A 21,108-nucleotide genomic window follows, 5' to 3' on the forward strand; every position below is an offset into this window, starting at 1 on the left:
GTTAACTACAAATGTTAGAGCAGCGTTATGTTTTAGTTAACTACAAAAGCTGCGTCACTGCAATCGGGTAATACGTGACAATTAGTCTGTATACATAGCGTTAATAGAGATGATTTAGAACCTGGTTACAGAATTAACCGCCCTGTCAAGTGCAAGGATTTGTTGTCGCTACCAAGTAGAAGTAAGTAATACGAATCTGCCCAACCAACTGGTAAAGGAGGAGGAAAGTGATGCGAAAAAGGATAGTCAAAACACGTGTCCCTGCAACAGCAGCCTACGCGCAGTTGGACAACCTGCTATACGGCCCCCTTCCGCGGCTTCTGCGCGCGGTCTGGCATCCTCCAGCGTAGCTACCCCTTTCTGGTTGTCCCGAGCTATGTTTTTGTTTTCAATTACGTCTGTTGGTTTCGCTGTCACGAGTGTGTTTATGCCTGACTGGGCCCGGTTGCCGCTCCTCGCTCGCCCGCTGCAGCATCTTTTTCGCAACCCAGAGAGAGGGGCCCGCGTTTTCGAGCGACACTTTACGGCAGTTTCTGTACGCCGAGTCGTCGCCCGTGCATCGAAACCGGTTCGCTGCTGTTATCAGAGGGCGAGAGTGTGGAGGATGCTGCGCGCCGAATCGCTCCCTCCGCCGTCAGAGCAGCCCTCTGGTTCGACGCGTGTGTCTCGGTGTGCCGCGTCGTCTGCTCTCGTCCACGGCTGCACACTGCACGCGCAGCCCTCGGCGCGTTTCCTCGTGCTGTTGACGGAAGGTGCGACGCGTTCTCGTATCGTGACGCCGGGCGAAACTCCCGCTGCCAGGAGTGGCTAGCACGCGCCCGATCACACCGACCACTTCGCTTTCCGTCGTTGCCCTTCTGCTCATGCGTACTTGTGCAGCAGTTGCCGAATTCTTTCGCTACGCTGCTGGAAGCTAGCCTGCCCTGTGGCTCGTGGTTCCGTCGGTGACATTCGGAGCGCGCTACCCCGTGATATACCGGTGCACATCTGAAAGGCCCCCTTGCCTTTCATTTGCAGAGTATTGATGTTGCAAGAGATGACCCGCGACGCCGAGATGAACAACCAGAACACCCAGAAGACGGAAACGAACACGTCGCGGTCCGCCAGGGTTACGGCGACGGTGAAAGTCGAACCGGTGGCCGTCGGAGAAGGACTTAGGCTCAACCCGTACTACTTCAAAACTGTCCCTGGAATCCTAAAGCTGATTCAAGTGGTAAGTCGCTCCTGACCATGCTCGTATTTTTTAATGCAAAACCGATTTTATTAGTCGGTACCTAGGTAGCCTAGTGGCTTGACTAGCATTTCCCATTATAGTGGTAGATAATAATTGTTTCTTATATTAGTGAAAAGTATTCGCCGGACGAATACGTTGCTACGGCCAACACTTTTCACTGATCGCACTTTAGTCTTCATGATGCAGGCCTATTTAGCTTGGCATCGCCGAGTTTGCCGTCATTCGGGAGCGTTGCTATTTTTCCTGATACCGGCCATTACAATATCCGGATATAAAACTGAACGTTCATTAAAGGGAAGTATTTTATTTCGTTTTAAAGGGACACTAAAGAGAAACAATGAATCGGTTTAGATAGATAAATTGCGATCTGAGAACTCTAATGTCGTTAACTTCGCCATCATAGGTTTATTAATGAAGGAGAAAATCAAGTTCAATGTTTCATCTTTAAATTTCGCGCCGAAATCTCCCCGCGTGACGTCACGGATTTCAAAGTGTATTTATCGTATTTTGGCGCCATTGGTTCAACAAAGTTACCCCACACTTCGTATGTTAAGTCTGTGGCTTCATTTACCGATTGCACTTCATTTTTACCGATTAGGAACTACGTAGTCCCTAGTAGGCGCCGTCAAAACATGTGACGTCACGGCGAATGGTGCGGAAACTTCAAGGTGGCGTCGCCACCCACATTTTGTTTTTGCGCGTTTGCTCGCTTACTAAGCGTCTTCTCGCAGCAGGCATGGTGTTTTTGGTATCATGAAGGAGTACTTTATCAATAATATAAAAATCGTTTTGCTCTTTAGTGTCCCTTTAAACCCACCGAATTTGCAACCTTTCGGGCAGTACATGCGGCTCTCTAAAGTGCTTAAAGCTTGCGACATGTAAATTACTTAACATACATGTCCTGTAAATACTTTCGTATTGTGACGAGCGAAGGTATGACTCAACATGACGGCGATGCATGCGCATGCGCAGGAGATTGTGCGTGCGCACACGAGAGTGTGTGTGTGTGTGTGTGTGTGTGTGTGTGTGTGTGTGTGTGTGTGTGTGTGTGTGTGTGTGTGTGTGTGTGTGTGTGTGTGTGTGTGTGTGTGTGTGAAACCATTGCATTCTTCCAAGAGCACGTTTCCACCACAAACTTGAAGTGCAATACTGCACTGTTTTTCGTAAACTCAAATGCGGTACGCCAAACGCAAGCTTAGCACGCGGGGTCTTACCATTGCACTTCTGTAGGCGCAGCATGTGTAGATTCTAAAGTAGCGTCCGATCGGCGGATGCGATTGCAGTGGCATTCAGTTATAGGCTAAGGCCTGGGGTTTAACGTCCCAAAACCACGATATGATTATGAGAGACGCCATAGTGGAGGGCTCCGGAAGTTTCGACCACCTGGGGTTCTTTAACTTGCACCTAAATCTAAGTACATGGGCTTTAGCATTTTCGCCTCCATCGAAAATGCAGCAGCCGCGGCCGCGATTCGATCCCGCGACCTTGGGGTCAGCAGTCGAGCACCATAACCTCTAGGCCACCGTGGCGGGTCAGGCTAGGCATCATTCTTTAAAATAAATAAATAAATAAATAAATAAATAAATAAAAACAGGCGGAGGGACGGATACCCAAGTGCACGAAATAATTGCACGTTAAGTCCCACGGTATTTTTGTTGTTGTAATGCTTTAATTTATTCTGGTTGCGACCAGCAGTCCTTTCTACATTAACGCGTTTCTTTTTTTCCTTTTGCGTTCAGCGCTGCTTCTGATATACTAATCGCCCCCACCCCGCCCCCTTGCGCGCGCACACACACACACACACAAACACACACACATACACATTGTTGTGACTTTGCCAGGGCCAAACATTTCCGCATAACCTCTCCCTCATGCTTACAAGTGATATTTCCTCTGTTTCACTGTAACATAGGAGACCACCTTATGTTGTAGTGCTGTGCGAAAACCAAAGGTTATCGAAAAGAAGGTGTGACGCCCTGAGAACTGCGCTTACTGCCCCTGCCACGTTTCATAGCGGCGAGGTTCTGCCGATTCCGTTCTGCGCGGCCGTTGTATGGGCCCATGCGTTCCTGGACATAGACCTTGATCTACGGCCGGTCAAAAACAACATTGATAATAGCTTTGCTCTGCAGCTTATCGGCACTATACACACTACCCGGAGGCTCTCGTTGCGTATTTCCCCACAATGCCGGTGCCGCCTTTTCGTTCGTATTGGCCGCCACGCGAAGCCTGGACAGAGACGTTCGATCGAAAACATAAATGAATATATTGGAGATTACCGTATTAATCCACGTTCGTATCGCTCCGTAAAAATATAAGCGCTTAGAAACAAGATCACAAAGAAGGCCGATATATGTAGTATGCGGCACCATTCGGTCAGAGAGGTGCCGCACTTATTATATAAGTACCACTCGGCTCTGTAGAAGAATGTGTGGTTATAGTATATATAGTGAAGTTGATCCGATTTCTTGCAAGGTACGTCCGGAATTTCATGAGTAAACATTACGGTTGTTTTGCAACGTGTCAAGGCTGAACTTTCCTCACTGATGCGAGAATGCACCACTGATGTCACGCGAAACGAGACTTTAAATAAATGTTTCGGGTTCGGAAGTCTTATTACCAACTCTAATCGTGCGTTGAAATGTCTGAGCGGGAACGTACACTATAGAAGTCTCCAGGTGATTGCTTAAGTGAGAGAAAGAGTGAGGAGTGCTTAATGCAGCTTTTCAATACGCAGCACACTATTACCTATAGGAAAGTTGTCAAAACAAGAAAGCGGGGCGAACGATACCTCTGAAACCTTAAAAAAAAAAGGACATATTAGAAAGACCTTGAAGAAACAATCTTTTCCCCAGGCTTTAAAAGCGACCGGCCGACATGGAATAACGCCTTCGAGTGCGACTCTATCCTCGACGGTGCATGGCTTTTCGCGCCGGCATGGTTGAAATATATGCGTGTAGCGGCTGAAGAGAATGTGCCCCGCGGTGGCAGCGGATTTGCTAAACTGGTTTGTTCTTCTTGTCGATATCTTTTTGTCCGCGTTTCATCTCCTCTTCGTTTCAAGGCGGACGAGCTGCGTAACTCATGGCCGCGTCATGTGTGTGCGAGGCTTCTTTGCAGGAAGGGCGCGGAGATAAGCCTGCCTTCCACAACAACTACTAGCAACCCCACGCTTTTCCCAGGGAGCACTACTACAGCGGTGCTCGTGGAATCCGCGGCACATGTACGGCGCGGAATTGACAATGAGCAGCGGTCGGCGATTGTCGCCGCGTGTTACAGAATATTCCGCGTGCGTCTCGCATCGCAAAACGTCCCGTCACCTCCCTCCGCGCGTCACGCGACTCCGCGCACCGGTTGCGGCACATAATGGACGAACTGAAACACTGTGGGGCTATAATCATGAAGGTGTCGCGTGGGGGATGGTGAAGGTGTAGGCACAGTTTAAGTCATAAGCTTGGCAATTTAGATCTATCTATCTATCTATCTATCTATCTATCTATCTATCTATCTATCTATCTATCTATCTATCTATCTATCTATCTATCTATCTATCTATCTATCTATCTATCTATCTATCTATCTATCTATCTATCTATCTATCTATCTATCTATCTATCTATCTATCTATCTATCTATCTATCTATCTAAATTCATAGACGCACACAGCGATTGCGCGCAACATGTGTAGTACACTACGCACCCTTCCCGCACGGACACCATGCGAGCATATAGTGATACTATACAGGCACGGCATTTGAACGCTCGAAAAATGCGGATGTCTCTTTGATTTCGCATTTCATACTCGCGTCGCGGCCCTGAAAATGAGGTCCGCTAATGTGACAGCCAACCGTACACATTGCCGGCATGCGACACAGGTGGAATGAAGTACATACGCATTGTACGTATACGTCCCACGTATTGTGATACGCAATAGTAATCGCTGTCCTATTAGTTCGTTCTTTGTCTTCCATTTTGTGTCCACGTGAAGAGTGCGCGCAGATAGTGTCCTAAAGAAAAAAAAAAGATAACTTCAATACGCCGTTTATCCGACAAAGGATATGCCTCAAAACACATGCCACAATGTTATCATTTCGCTTGACGCGTGCAGTTGCGCGATGCGGCATTAGTGCGCTTCAAAGTCTCTGGGATAGCGATTATAACTTGGGTCGTTCGTATATCAGAGTCACTAAAGATGCGGGTTAATTGACCAAACACGTACACATGCACACCCACGCACGCATGCACGCACAGGCCAGGTCAGTTACGACGGGCTGACGGCGACTGGCTTCACAATGGAATGCTATCCGCTCGCCAAATAAGAAAAAAAGAAACACGACCGGGAGGAAGTTTGACGCGCATGGAGCAGGGAAGCTGACAAAAGAATTTCAATTTGTAGCGACAGACGGGGGAGAACCCGAGTGTGTCCGCGTGATAGGGCACGATTGGGTCAAGTGAGTGAATAATAAAAAAAAAAAATTAGCCGGCGTAATTGTTTTTGCTGCTGCGGTTATTAGAAAAATAATACAAAACGAGGTATTTTCAATGCCGTTTTATATAAAGGCTAGGCGCAGCTGTGCAACCGAGTCGGTGTTGTGTGCGTTTTTTTTTTCCTTGCATTCTGAAATGCACGAGGGCGTTCGAGGTGCGTATACCTGCTCGTGCCATGGCGCAAGTATGCCTTTCCAACAGATTTTGCTTCTCGAGCCAGAGCGACTGAAGTTTTCAGTGCCACGTGCAAAACGTGAAAACAAAGCTCAATATTATTTGTCAAAAACAAGGACAAAGAGACAGAGGTAAAGCTCGTTGCTCATATAACCTGTATTTGTCGCGTGATGTTTTAAAAATGTTTTTGACGCAAAAGAACAGCATTGAAAAGCAAGTGAGAACAGAAAAAAAACGATAGAAATCATCGAGGAAAGACAGAGCTCTCAGAAGATCGAACACCGAAGAAATTTAAATGAGAATTTCCTGCTTATGCGTGTGTGGACGTTCTCCTGGCGCGAGAGTAAAATGTTTAGTCTTCGTAAACTCCCCGAAAACTCCAGTTTGGAGGGGAGTAATACCTGCATTGTAGCGTAGGATTAGGGCATAGCGCGCCTAACGCAGAACACGAAAGATCGCGAAAGATACACACGCTTGGCGCTAATTGTTTGTCTGTGGGGAAATTGGTGCAACTATTGTGGTGAAACCGTGGAAAAAGTGGGAATCAGGAAACAAGACACGCCGTAGAACTACCATACTTTTTCTGTCTTCTGCACGTTTCCAGCCAAGAAAAAGAGGAAGAAAGGAGTAGTGAATTTTTTTTTCGCGCTTGCGCTCGGGAAATGGAAACCGAAATTAAGTCATAAAAATGGATGGAAAAAGAAAGGCAAAGGATCGAGAAGATGCGTAATCATGCAGGTGAGAATATGAAATGTAGAGTATACTTCTACCGCAGCTGGTTACGTTTATGGCCTCAACGTTTTATTTTTTCTCACCAAGACCCCGTGCCTAGTGCCTGGTTGCAGAACTAAGAACACATATTTATGCACTTGTCACTTGCGACCCCGTCTCTTGGCTTTGGTCGTTGTCACGGAATTCATCATCAAATAGCAGCCACGTTTTCGTGTGATATGCCATCGTGTGATATGCCAGAGAACTTCTTCTGGCTACCGTAATATATAGGGTAGGGCGGGGCAAAATGCGACAAAAATTTGGAAATAGCGAATAATTTATTTTATTTCACTCGTTGCCATAAACCATCAATGCAGAAACTTTCCTTTGGGTACAAGTTATGTGCTACGTAAATATGGTGATGTTGCGACTGTTCAAAAGTTTATTTTGAAAAGACACAAAAAATGCACCAGATGTCTCATTTTGCCCCAACCTGCGCGGCAAAACGAGACGCTGCGTGAGGCAAAACGAGACAGTGTGAAAAAATTTTATCCTTTGAGTTCTTGCAGTAGAAGCACTTCAAATTCACTCCGTGGGCCCCCAGGCAGTCTTCATGAGTCCAGTCTTTGCACTCCACCCATTGAATCCAAACAGAACCCGACGTTGTGTTGCTCCGAAACTCCTGAAAAGCATTCAGTGCATTTTTCATGTCGTTTTCCTCCCAGGAAACTCTAGATGATATTCACTTGTACGTCCGTACCATCCTAAACTAAAAAATATTATATATAATGAACGTAAATAAATGGTTCATTAATAAGACACTCTCTAAGGCAATTCAATGCCTTTTTGTCGCGTTTTGCCTCTCTCACATGCCCAAATTCAAAAAAATTTGCCCTTTGGCGCACGGCACCAAATGTACTGAACTTTTCGTGGAATGTAGCTAGTAGTATAAAGTAACAATATGAATACTTACGTTGTTGTACTCACACCGGAGTAGCTTCATGCAGGGATCCGAATATTTGGCCGAGCAGAATTTCGCCCCTTTTTGACACACTGATATCAGCCGCGCAATTTTTCCCGCGCGAACGCTGTGAGCAATCATCAACTTTTACACAAAAAAAACGTCGAAAACTACTGGCACTTATCGCTGAAATAAAGAAACAAAGAAAAGATACTTTTTGTATTAGCAGTAGAGGGCGACAAAGTCATATATATAGTGCGAGTTGGAAACTAAATCCGGGAGCCTTTATCGCTATGTGATCGTTCTAGTAAACGTGCTTTCGTTTGAACTCCTAACGCCACACTCACTGTATCGCAATCAGCCGTCCTTGCGATGTGAATTACCGTTAAATGTTTACATTGGGCTGCCTAGACATCTAGTGTCTCATACGCTGCATATGATACTCGAGTCTAAGCGTTATTTTGAATATCGCTGCTATTTAGTCGATTGACTCCTGCAATTCATGTGTACTTCACTCTGCTCAGTTTTTCTTTCCCCTGGCTTCTTCTTGTTGCCTGCCCATGCTGAAACGTGAGGCCGTCAGCTCCCGCAATCCGTTTCCGCCACGCGCCATGCGCTCGGTGTCGCATGCGGCTGCATGTCGAAAGTGTGCCGTCGCGTAGCCTATAGCCTGACAACACATTTTCGTCAGTGCCGAGTTACAGGAGGGTGGATATGCAGCTGTACGTTTCTCCATCGCCAGAAGTGGTGTGTGAGAGAGCAAAACTACAATGTACTTAGCAATAATTATTCTTGGCGCACTCCACAGTTTCGTGCTTTTGCTGCTTGCTCCTTCTGCGTGCAATACGGCCCGCGCTTTTTCCGTCCTAGCTTATTGCTAGGTCAGCTGTTTCCCGCAATATACCCCTCTTCTCTATTACTTACCTATATACCTCGCACGTCACGCCCTTTTCCTTTTAGTTATTTTTTTCTTTATCAGCCTGGCTTGGTTGCTTACCACCTTCCGCTTACAAGAACGTGTGCAGTAAGCAGCTAAGTATATAGGTACGAAGCCTTTGGTGTGCTCCTGCCGCGCGGATACTTGCCTCGCGGATATGTGTACCAAAATAATAGGCAGAAAACGCCACGCCGTGATACTGCCATCTAGAACTTCACGCTTCAGTGACCGTTCAGGCACTATATAGCTCGCGCTTAGTAAACTGCTGGTGAATTAGACGAAAACGCTGTCTGGCCGAAGTGAACGTTTTCAATAAGCAGTTTACTTATGCGAGCGAGTCAGGATATGAACACAGATGCATTAATCGCGGTGTTTTTGTAATATTAATCTACGGGGTTTTACGTGCCAAAATCACGATATGATAATGAAGTATGCCGTACTGGGGGACTCCGGATCAATTTAGAACACCTGGGGTTCTTCAACGGGCGCCTTAAGCTAAGTACACGGGTCTCTTCTCATTTCGACCTCAGTCGCCTCGGTGGTTGAGTGGTTACGGTGCTCGGCTGCTGACCTGAAAGTAGCGAGTTCGATCCCGGCCGCGGCGGTCCCATTTCGGTGAAAGTGAAATGCTAGAGTCCCGTGTACTGTTCGATGTCGGTGCACGTTAAAGGACACCAGATCGTTGAAATTGCCGGAGCCCTCCAGTACGGCGTGTCTCGTAATCATATCGTGGTTGTGGTACGTAAAACCTCGGCTATTATTACTATCGCAACGCGGCTCGTGGCCGGGAATCGCGGTGCACGTCGCTCCCGAACAAACATTTCTCGCTCTCATGGAGCTTGCGCGGATGCGGCCTCTTGGAACTCTTGGAAGGCCGCAGCTCTCCAACCCATTCAGCCCGTACTGCCAACACCTAAGCGCTTGAAGCGGCATAACACATCTGCTTCTTCCTGCTTGCCGCCCTGCGATCCATGACATCCTCCAAGGACGTGGTAGATCTGTACAGCACTGAGAGCTACAGAATCATAATCGCAGATGTCGTTTCTCAAGCATATCCGACGATATCACGTTCTTACTTGAGCCAAAAAATGCTCGACTCACCTCTCCTCGGTCTCTTCACGATCAAAATTAAGAAGGCGCAAGAGCCCGCGACGTGACTGCATGCGCTTGTCTCAAATCCGGCGTAATTAGATGATACATTTACGAAGCCTGCGGCCTATCCTTCTCGCCTCTTCTCCTTTAAATAAAACATCTTCAACTCTGCGCAATAATTATGTTGGCTGGCCTCCGTATGGAGTCAGTCTTTAGTTTTGGCTTTCGGCTGCAGGGCCAGAAGTAATAAAGTGGAGAGAGAGAGAGAGAGAGAGCTAATGAACACGCTGCACTCTCCTTTCAGGATTGCTGGCGGATGCACTTGTTCTTGGGAACGTTATATGTCAGCTTTATATGATATGTGGCAAACCACGGCTGCTTCCCCTTGATCCTTCCGCGATCACTTCACAAATGTGGAAATGGTCAGCGCCAGATATCGTACCGCACTAACCAGAACCGAGGACCGGGACAGCTGCCGCGCAAGAGTCCATCTGAACCCGATTCCTCCTCGGCTGCGCGTATAGTTTATTCGAGATAACTCCTTGACTCGGGAGTCCTCCGTGCTTGCACTCTCTGTCGATGGGCTGACAGAACGTGAGCGCGGTGACACGGAGTCACCCAGGCTCCGTGGGCAGCGAAGCGCGTTCGCCGGCTCCGGACCGTGCAAGCAGCTGCCGCGCAGGAGCCCTCCGTGGTACCTGTGCATGACTATAACAGCGCGGGCGCATTCAGCCACTTTGGCGAGCGCTCGCGAACGTTTTCCCGAGCTGACGGCCTTGCAGCGATGCGCGCGGGGGGAGGCGCGCGCGGGAGTAAATAGCTTGGAACGGCGGCTGCTCCTCTCTCTTTTGGCTCTTGCGAGGAGCGTCGCTGAATGAGAGATTAGGTGGATGACGAGGCGCGCGCCTTCCTTTGCGGGACTCCTGGCAGAGGCTCAGTATTACGCGTTGCACGCTTTGTGTTCGGACATTTCGTTTCTCTCTCTCTCTCTCTGTTTCGCTTTCTCGATTTCGAGTCCCCTCTTCTGTTTCTTGCTCGAAATAGGAGAGGGCGGCCTTTCGTCCACGAGCTGGTGCTTGGCTTCCGGCTTCTTCTTTATGCTGGGCTGCGAGTGGTTTGCGTGCGTTTACATTTTTATTCCATTTGACGGGCGGTGCGATTCCGCGCGTGATCGAGGGAGACGGAATGATCCTGCGAAACCAGAAAGGGCGGAGGCTGCGCCGTCGCCCGCAGCGCATTACACGTGGCGCTCCATGGCTGCGGCGACACACATGCACGCGTGGCGCGCGCGTACCTTATTACGCTAACGACGGTGCCTGTATGCCTACACGTGACGCGAGCTGGCGCTGCTGTGGCAGGAATGTTCCGTGTCAGTGTGGCTGCGAGAGTGGCGTGCACGTGTGCGCGATGGAAAATAAAAAAACAGAAGACCTGGACAACCTTCCTTATTATTCTCGTCAATGTGCTGATGCTAAGGAAGGTATGCGTAAGCAGAAGCTGGCGGATATCTCGGGACAGACTGCACCGAACAACTGCAATGACGCCGTCTCTTAAGAAAATTGAGATGTGCCAGAACGAGGAATGGGAAGAGGAACAGCTCTCTCCCCGCGCTTTCACTGGAAATGCGGCGCTTTCAAATCTCCACAGCCACGCGTGTACTTAGCGCGCGTATACTGTATACAAATACAAGTAGTATTATATATGTGAATGAAGCAGACGCAACACACCGGTGTGTATGCCAACTGACACGGATTCAGTAGCTGTTGTGATTGCTCCTTGCTCTCAAGGTGGCTAAGTCAGGCAGGACTTGACTTCTTTGGAACTATTTCATCTGCGTGTACCGTATAACTGTAATGTTTGGATTCTGATAGCGTTAGATTGTGTGGAGATTCGCTGAAGCTCGCCATCAATGTATTTATTTATTTATTTATTTATTTATTTATTTATTTATTTATTTATTTATTTAGATGCCATTTAAGTCATTGCAGGAACGGTAGCTGAGAAAAATAGGCATTAAAAGATGGCGTCGCGATGTTGTGTGAGGGGCACGTATCCACGTGCAGCCGAGTTCCGTCGAGCGACCTTCAGATCGGACGCCAAGCACTGCTATTTTCCTGTCCCGTAAAGACACACAAAGTGCGCCGCTTCACTCGGTGGTCTCTGATGGCGCTGCGGCCTTCGGAAGCATGTTCCGTCGCGCCAACGTGTATTGCGCAACGCGACGGGCCATTTCTGAGCACCACCGTCTAATTTTGCGGAATGGTGTATGGAGGTTAACGAGCCGTGCCGCGGAATTCCGTTCCGATTCCTGGTGCCACGTAGCCCCCGCGGGGTGCTGCGAGAAGGGGCCTGCTGACCGGGCTGGGGGAGACCACCTGGGGCCACCGCGCACGGCCCCTCGCAAAAGCCCCGCGGGCCCGCTTCTCTCGGAGGTGACCCTGGATTGCGCCGATTACGTGTGTAGTCGACGCGAGGCAACCGGTTAGTAGCTGCAGCAACCGGGGCGCGCGTCGGCCCGGTCGCGGAAGATGCTGCGCGCTTCGCTCGCCGTGCACGTCGGGTGCGCGCCCTTCCCGGCGGGAGCAAAGGGCACGCCGCTGATTCATTTCCACACAGCCGTTACGCGAGAGGTGCCGGCGGTGATCGACGCGGCTGCCGCGGTGACCGGTCATGGGCGGAATCGCGTGGGTACCGCACTGAAGCCCCGTAATCGATGAAGATTAGTGGCGTTTTTGCCGACGGGACGCTCGTCGAGATTCCGTGCCGTTTAATTAACTACAACGGCTCTGTGAGAACGCAGGTACGTGCTCTCATATACAAGTGACAACCCATAGGAATAAAACTGAGAGAAATTAGCGTAAGTACTATATTCACGAAACGCCGTTACATTAGCATCTATAAACAAATATAAGCATGATCCACCTATACCACTTTGCATGGCCGGGTTCTTTTCAATCCTACTTTTGCCGCTCCTACAAAAATCACCACTTATATTACTACACTAACAACTCATCAGGAGGTAATGCGCGTAATACATCGCGCATTTTATTTCGTGCCGTGTACAGATCAATTTCTTCATGGTCTAATGACATGCCAACCATTGCGTAATCAACATCGTTACCATTTTTGCACGTATGGTAATATTTTTTTTTTCTGTTAAACTCGTTACTAATACACAACCGGTCATTTCATCTTCCGCAGGATGTTCGATGAACTGACCACGACGTTGAGCTATCGCGCTCAGCCGAACCACGCGACAGTGATGCGCGCATTCGACTTGCCTGCCTAGGCACACAATTCGCGTGTTCCTAGGAGGTCTGCATCGAGTCCGGGTGAAGCACAGCGTTGCGCATGCAGTTCCGGTGGAATGCGACGGTGTACAGTGTGACCGCGCGCCCAGCGGAGATCACACACGAGCAAGTTCAATCAAGCGGAGTAACGCATGCGAGGACGTTTCCGCCACCTCCCTTCCGCCCCCGGCAGGATCCTTCCATTATTCATTCAAAATGGGCGGAATCAGTTCCAGTGACTGCGTGCGTGCACCGATAGAGAGGCCGCCGCCGGGGCATCCCACGTCAACGCCTCGTTGGCTATCTCCGAAGTCGTGTTTCTGCTATGAGCGGGATCGTAGTGGTGTTGCCCGTGAGGTCGTGTGTATTCCGACAGACAGCCGCCTACGAGGGAGAGGGATGAGAAACGTTGCGGGCCGTCTCGTTTCGTCTGCGCGGCGCCGTGCGACAACTGGTTGCATCTGCGCAGCCGAATGTTTCTGCTCCGACTCGGAGGAGGAACCGAGATACCAGGCTTTTCTCACCGGCCATACTTCCGTGGAAACGAGTCGCAGCTGGCGTACTTCAAGTTTGGAACAGGAGGCGCCGACCAAAGGGGGACGTTGGTAGTCGTGAACGGGTCATTACGTCAGCCTGTCATCCGGCTGCGCGCGACGCAGGCTGCAGCACTCTTTTCTCTTTGTCACCCGAGAGGGTCGCTTTGCAGCACTTTAAAACAATACGCGAAGCGCTCAACGATGGTTACAGGAAAGCCAACCTGTATCTTTCACATTTAATTTATTACGTGGCGAGTTTCCGTCGCCGGCATTTAAGCTTAGCGAGCGGTTTCATGGCGCAGTCAGTGTGTTGACGTCCACACCAAACAACAAAATCAACGAAACGAAGATTGGAGCCGTATAAAGCGCGCTCTACTTTTGAAAGGGGATGAGCGCAGGTTGTTAATCGGAATGGTTAAAGGTGATGGCGTGGCTGTGGTTCCAGTGTTGGCTCCGCTTTTATAACAGTGTAATAAACATTAAATTTGTGTTCCTATGATTCAGCAAGCTTTATTGAAGCATAGCTCGACCTGGTATCACCTCTACGACCAGTATTCAGAGTTAACCATGCACTTAGCCCTGCTCCATGCGCCGTCTTGTTCGAACTCGTCTCAGCTGCTCCGTCAGCGTACATTCAGCGGCCCTTCATGAGGGCAGAGTTTTGGTACCAGTGAAGCAGGGGCGTAGCCAAGGGGGGGGGGGGGTTGGGGGGGTTCAAACCCCCCCCGAAAATTTTCAATTTTGCTTGCGTATATAGGCACGCACACATACAAACGCACGCACAAACCTACATAAAATATGGTTGAACCCCCCCCGAAAAAAATTTCTGGCTACGCCCCTGCAGTGAAGGAAACCACTTTCGCTTTCCTTGCCGCTTGTCCTCGCGCAGTCTTTGACGCTCCGTCTTTAAATTCCGCTTTCATGCAGAACAGTGTCTACCGATGGTCTTTCACGTTTTTCGCGAACTTCAGCGGTGTTTTAATATCTGTAAACTATAAACATGACAATACTGGGGGCTGGCATCGCTGCGCATGTGTGCACACCCTTGAACAGACGTGCCGCAATAGTCCCTTTGGCAAAACGTGAAGTGCGGCCCCCTTGAATTACTACCACTTTGGCTGCAAATAATAAAAACTTATTCTCTTCTGACGCAACCTCGACGGCAGGACGCCGTCCTCAGTTCCTTCATTTCGATGCAAAGACAGCTGGCCAACCCATACTTCAGGCCCTCCCTTCACAAGGCTCACTCGCGGTCATCAGAAAAACAGCGAGCAAAGCAAGCACCCTCGCACGTAAGTACGTGTACGCTTGCGTTTGTCTGTGGCGTGCTCTGCGCTGCTTTATTTTTCTTGACGCGCTGCACGCACGATAAGTTCGCAGAGCGAGTGCTCCCCGGTTCCGTTCTATTTCTGACGAAACGCGGAGCCCGCTGACCGGACGCGGGTACGCGGCAGCGTCCTTCTGCGAGCATGACGGAGAAAGCGGCGCCGGCCACCAGCCAATAGCCGGGCGTGGACCGCGTGAGTGATCGGCCCTTCCTAAACGGTGGGAGCAAAACCAAACACGCCAGGATTTGTACGGCCGACTCAAGGTCCCGCGCTCGAGTGCTGCCAATTGGCGTTTGGCGGCCTACCACACACGCGGCCCCGGAAGCGCTGCTCGAGAGATGCATCGCCGCCACAGAAACGGTGAGGCGTGAAGGAAAACAAACAGGCGGCGATGGACGCTCGACCGGGCGTCTGCCAAGCTCTCTCGGGCACGTCCCAAGGAAGCGATCGAGCAGGCACGCGACCTTGGCGCTTATACGGTCAGCCGCGCGAAGGGCGTGGCCGCGGGGCTGGTAGGCTTGCGTCACCGCCAGTTACGCGGGAGACGCGCACGTAAAGAAGCGGGGGAAGAGAAAGTCTACGACAAATCCCGGCCCTGACGATGCCGGCCGCGGATCGCGAAGGCGCAATTTGCATTTCGCCACCTAACAGAGGGGAGGTGGTGGTGGTAGCAACTTTATTAAGAACTCCGGCAAATTCGTGGCCTGGGCCTAGGCCGCCCCCGAGGAGGACCGGAGACCCTGTCTCCGCGCCGCCTCACGGGCTTGCTGGATGGCCCACAATTGATCTTGCAGGTTTGAGCTGCGCAGTGCGGCCGTCCACCGCGCTGCAGCTTCATCTGGGGAGACTGCATTTTCTTCGCCTATAACCGCGCATTCCCAGAAAATGTGCCTAAGAGACGCGTGAGTCCAGCCGCATAATTTGCAGTTATCGTCTGAATAGACGTATGGGTATATCCTCCTGAGGTGAACGGGGTTGGGGAAGGTCTGGGTTTGTAATTGCCTCCAATCTACCGATTGGGCCCTGTCGAGTTTGGGGCTTGGGGGTGGATAAATACACCTGGATTTTTGATAAAATTTTGTAATGTCACAGTATCTAGTCATTCTGTCCCTCTCTGTCCAGCCCTCCACTGGATTTCCATCCCCTGGAGAGGACCTTTATACACGAGCGCGGAACGTGAGACCTCGCGCTACGCGATGGACCTCTCCATTGAGGTTGGGTACGGGGGTGTGGGGGGACTTGTGAGCCGGGAACCGTATAATGTTTCGTTTTTCCTTTTCTTCAGAGGTGATATAATTTGCGTTCGCTTTGAGGATAGCCGCGGCCTCTGGTGAAATTCTGCCTTGTGCATAATTTCTGACCGCCACCTGTGAGTCACTTTTATATCTGCAACCGGGGCAAACGATGGCTAGGGCGATCGCCACTTCTTCCGCTGCCTCAGGGTTTTTGCCGCGTACACGGCACGAGCTGACCAATTGTTTATCAGTATTAAGGACTGCCACTGCGAATGCACGTACGTCTATCCGCGTATTCTGCTGCGTCTACAAACAGCGCTTCCTTGTCCCTTCCGAATGCTTGTAGTAAAGACCTGGCTCTACTCTCTCTTCGACCCTGATTGAGTTCGGGATGCATGTTCTTAGGTAGGCTAGCCACCTGGAGCTTTTCTCTGATCGAGCTGGGGAGGGATGTCTTGTCGCCGTGCTGCTTGTGATAGGATATCTCCAGTTTTTCCAGGATGCTCCTGCCCGTTCGTGTCCTGGTTAGTCTCTCGAGTTGCGAGATTTGTTGAGCCTCTATCAATTCTTCGAGCGTATTGTGGATGCCCAGCTGTAGTGTAGAAGTTCCGTGCTTGTGCTATCAAGAAGGCCCAGCGCCATCTTGTGTGTTCTTCTAATTAGAGTGTTAAGCTTGGCCTTTTCTGCAGTGTACCAGTTGTGGTAGGCGGCCACGTAGGTTATGTGACTAATGACGAAGGAGTGTATGAGTCTGACGACACTGGCCTCCTTCATACCGCAATGTCTGTTGGTGATTCTTCTGATGAGCCTCATCGTGTTCGTGATTTTAGTCCCCAGATTCCTGATCGTTGCTCCTTTGGCGCCGTTGGATTCTATGATGAGTCCGAGCACCGTTATCTGCTTGACCCTTGGTATTTCGTGTCCTTCTTTGGTGCGTACGCAAATGTCTTCGTGTTCAGCATGCCGGATGTGACACTTGGGGGGCCTTCCCTTAAGCGTCGGGCGGTAGAGGAGAAGTTCAGATTTTTCTGGCGAGCAGACAAGACCGGTTCCTACGAGGTACTGTTCCACTACCTCAACCGCGGTCTGTAGCCGCTGCTCGATTTCCCCGTCGCTTCCCTCGCATACCCAAATCGTAATGTCGTCTGCGTATATGGCGTGATGCACTCCCTCAACGGCGTTTAGGCGTTCGGGGAGGCTGATCATAACGAGATTAAAGAGCATCGGCGAGATGACGGAGCCTTGTGGGGTGCCGACGCTGCCCATACTCCTGTCTTCTGATGCGAGTTTGCCCAGGGTTAACGAGACACTCCTGTTAGTGAGGAAATCCTTAACGTAGTTGTACGCTCGGTTGCCTAGATTTAGTGCGGTCATCTTGCGTAGTATGGCTGCGTCAGCTGCTTTGTCGAAGGCTTTCTTGAGGTCTAATCCCAGAATGGCCCTGGTACCTCTCGTCTTGTTGTCAAGTACCTGGTGTACGATTTGCAACATTGCATCCTGCGTGGAGAGGTGAGCTCGAAACCCGAGCATGGTGTACTTGGACAGAGGGGAGGGCGTTTTGCCATTACGCCGCCAGTGGCGTCCAGGAGAAGATGCGCGGAGAGTTACTCCGACAACGCAGTTTCTTTTTTTTTTTCGCCAGAAAACACGCAATGGGCTGCTGCGCATGCAGAGACGCGCTGCGCGGCTGCCGTAGGCCACCGTAGATAGACCACGCAGTTGCTGCAGTCTTTTGCCACGCGAGTTCTGGTGTCGAGCAACTGGAGCAGTGCTCTGAGCGCCTTGTCAGACGCAGCGACCGCATTTACACGTCCTTTGCCACGCAGAGGGCAAACCTGTCTTCCGAGGGACAAGAGGAACGTCGAATGTAGCATTCTTTCAAATTTGCCGATGCTCACTGTCCTCTTTTCACCGTTACAGGATGAAGGCGAGAGTATGTCGGATGACCGACTGGTATGAATGATACGTACTAAAAGGGAGTAGGACACCGACCACAATGATTTTAAAATGTATTACCGTTCCGGCTCCGCACCGGGAGCCTCGTCCCCAATGGAAAAAGCGGCAAAGCTAGCGGCCATTTTTTCCATTGCCAGTTGCCTTAGTCATGACATGACTAAAACATCTGGCATACATGGGCGGAAGATTGCCTCCTTTGCGGTTAACTTAAGCGTGTGCGGCGTGGTTTGCAAACAAGGAAGCGAGATAAGGCCGCGCAGAATGAGTTTTCTCCCTGCAAATCACGCGCACTTCTACACAGTTGATAGTGTGTGACGTAGTTGGGCAGTTCTCGGCCAGGGCGTTCGACATTTCTTGACGTCATTCCTGAGCTTTTTGAAACCTTGGCTTGGTTTGATTCTTGGCTGGAACGCCCCCCCCCCCCCCCCCCCCGAAAAAAAATTACACCATCTCCCACTAAAGGGAACCATGTGGAGATGCGAAGCAGCGCATGGGTCGACTTAATGTTCCGTTCATCACGGGCACCTTGCCCGATGTTAATGCGTCCTTGCAAGTGGAGCACACCATGAATTCACTGTATAGTTGCTGTTGCTGTTACTCGTCTCGAACTCTCGTTGGAGCACGCCACGCGGGTTCATCGCGCGTCTGCACAATCTCGTTCCCCGACGCCATCACGTGATTGCCGAGAGAGTGTAAGAGAGAGAGAGAGGCCACAGCGTCTTACCCAGCCCCTTAGACAGGCCCGAACCCGTAAGCGTGTGCCAGCGCGTTCTGACTAGGATACAGCGCGTTGGTTCATCGCGCGTCTGCAGAATCTCGTTCACATGATTGCTGAAAGAGTGTAAGGAGGAGAGGACACAGCGTCTTACCCAGCCCCTTAGACAGGCCCGAACGCGCTAGCGCGTGCCAGCAGAAATGGTTTTGTCTGCATTACGTCAAGCTAGCACAGCATACGGCAGCCGGGGACCCTAAAGTGCTCTGCACGTATCATCAAGGCGGTCGAAGAACAAGAGGAAGAAGACTTCTCCTTGGCGCGAGCGCGCGCTCAGATGGCTATGCTAGGTGGTAGAAAGCGGACGGTCGCCAGTGGAACTATGGACACAGCCCAGCGCAAAAGCTGCTTCTCATCTAAAGAGTTCTGGCTACGTACGCCCCTAACCAGGTGTGAGGCGTTGCGTTTTTAGGGGCAAAGCACCTTGAAGGGGTACTGACACCATTTGTCGAAGGTGAGTTTACTCTGCCATACAAATCTCCTGTATACAGAGACGTCTCTGAGCAAGTGTGAAGCTCAGCAAATGCTGATAAGATATTTTATTTTGATATTAAAATCAATTTTTCGATGGCGAACCTACCGTCATCGACACTAGCCTGACGTCAGGGTACAGTACTAATTATGGTGACCTCACGCAGCAGTCTTGCTAGTTGTGATGACGCCAAGTACCAAAACTTCCAAAATGGCCGCTTGTGCGTCACCAGCGGAGCCACCGGGGACGGGGAATAGGGGGCCTTCTTATTTAGCCAAAAATAAAGTTATTATCATCATCATCAAGGTGCGGAGCGGCCGTGGAAGCGTCACGATATATTGTGCGAGCACGTGACGAGAAGCTCATACTGCGTTGTGACATCAGGGTACAGTAGGAACGGGAACTAGCTTTTAAAAGCATGGTGTAATTACTGTTTCAGGATGCACTAACGCTTAGCAGTACGTATTTTAGGCTCTTGAGGGCTCGGCCTTTCATTTGACTCATGAAAACGACACCTGAAAATTTTCGTGTCAGTACTAGAGCTGTGCACGGGCCGTATTTCCGAGCCCGAGCCCGGCCCGGGCCCGCTGACTTTGTCGAAGGGCCGCCCGAGCCCGATGGCAAAGGGCTGCGAGCCCGCCCGGCCAGGCCCGACGTACGAAAACACAATCCCAGGCCCGGCCCGGCCCGGCCCAGCCCAGCCCGGCTTTTTGAAGGTTCGCTGCGAAAACAAAACATCGTTTTCCGGTAATTTGGCATTTTATTGAGCATATCGAATATGATCAAACGACACACGACGAACAGTCTCCAATAGAGACTGTTTGCGGCACTTTTTCTGTACAAGTAGACGGCCTCATGCCAGCAACAATGGAGTTCGCTCGCCAAAGCCGTCACGTGTATGGGGTATGCCAATGCAAGCGTCAGCTTGCACGAAGGCGATCTACGTCGGGTCGCTCGTCGCTGTCGCGTGCATGTTCACTCATATGGGATTTGGCCTTAAGTTTAACGCGGAACAGTCGCGTGGCGCCGTCACTAGCTCAGGTGGTGCTACTTCTCTGTTTTCGGAGTGCAACAGAGGCAGTGCTTTACCTGCTCCCCTTTTGTTTAAAGTAGCGAATGGAAAGGAAAAGTGGTAAAGGGCGGTCGCGGTAAAGGCGCTGTATGCGTGCTGGAAAACAATTCCCGCTCATTCTCTATATTTCGGGATTGAGTCGGGCTATCCGGGCCCGAGCCCGGCCCGGATAAAGCTCCAAGTAGCCCGAGCCCGGCCCGGGCCCGAGGTGAAAGTACGTCGGCCCGCCCGAGCCCGGCCCGCGGGCCGGGTCGGGCTCGGGCTTTCGGGCTACCCGGAGCCCGTGCATACCTCTAGTCAGTACCCCTTTAAGACCTCACAATGTCCGTCCGTCCGCCGTAGTCTACAGTCGAAGCGCAGGTGCAAAACAGCTGTGCATGAACCGTCTACAGAGCCAGCATAGCGCGCATATGGTTTTAAAAAATTGGCCGCGTATCTGCGTGCTTCGCTGCAAATGTCGTCGAAAGACGATAGTCTTCTGCCGGCCGTACTACATGAGTCCTGGTCTCATCCGCGGCCACCCGTGATGCTGTTCTCCCTGCGTTGTCTGGGCATGTCTTGTAGAGTGGGTTGCATTTGATCAAGCGGCCATTTATGTTTTGCCTTGCCTCAGAGAGCGCCTCCTCTATGTTGAATCGGCCGCATCTGGCAGGCATTGATAAAATAGAGGAGGCGCTGCGTGAGATATGGACGCCAGCCATGGCAGTGGCGTCGGGAAACATGAGCTTATGCAGAACCCAGGGCCACTGCCAGGTAGCAGCACCATATCGTCGACAGAGGGCTTTTTCGTGCATAGCGTCTCATTTTCAGCGAAGCCTAAACACTAGGGTCTTTAGAATTACGTATCTGT

General features: G+C 50.7%; 1 protein-coding gene across 1 annotated transcript in view; it reads left to right on the forward strand.

Annotated features, from left to right (window-relative positions):
- LOC119403082 (MARVEL domain-containing protein 1) overlaps positions 1-21,108 on the forward strand; it is a 101,288-nt gene that overhangs the window by 8,811 nt on the left and 71,369 nt on the right. Inside the window, exon 2 of the mRNA XM_037670034.2 lies at positions 1,018-1,213. Within this exon, the coding sequence (XP_037525962.1) occupies positions 1,025-1,213 (189 nt within the window). The 5' untranslated portion in view covers positions 1,018-1,024. The remainder of the gene's footprint in view (positions 1-1,017; positions 1,214-21,108) is intronic.

The sequence above is a fragment of the Rhipicephalus sanguineus genome, chromosome 1 (assembly GCF_013339695.2).
Source record: "Rhipicephalus sanguineus isolate Rsan-2018 chromosome 1, BIME_Rsan_1.4, whole genome shotgun sequence".
NCBI classification, from domain to species: domain Eukaryota; kingdom Metazoa; phylum Arthropoda; class Arachnida; order Ixodida; family Ixodidae; genus Rhipicephalus; species Rhipicephalus sanguineus.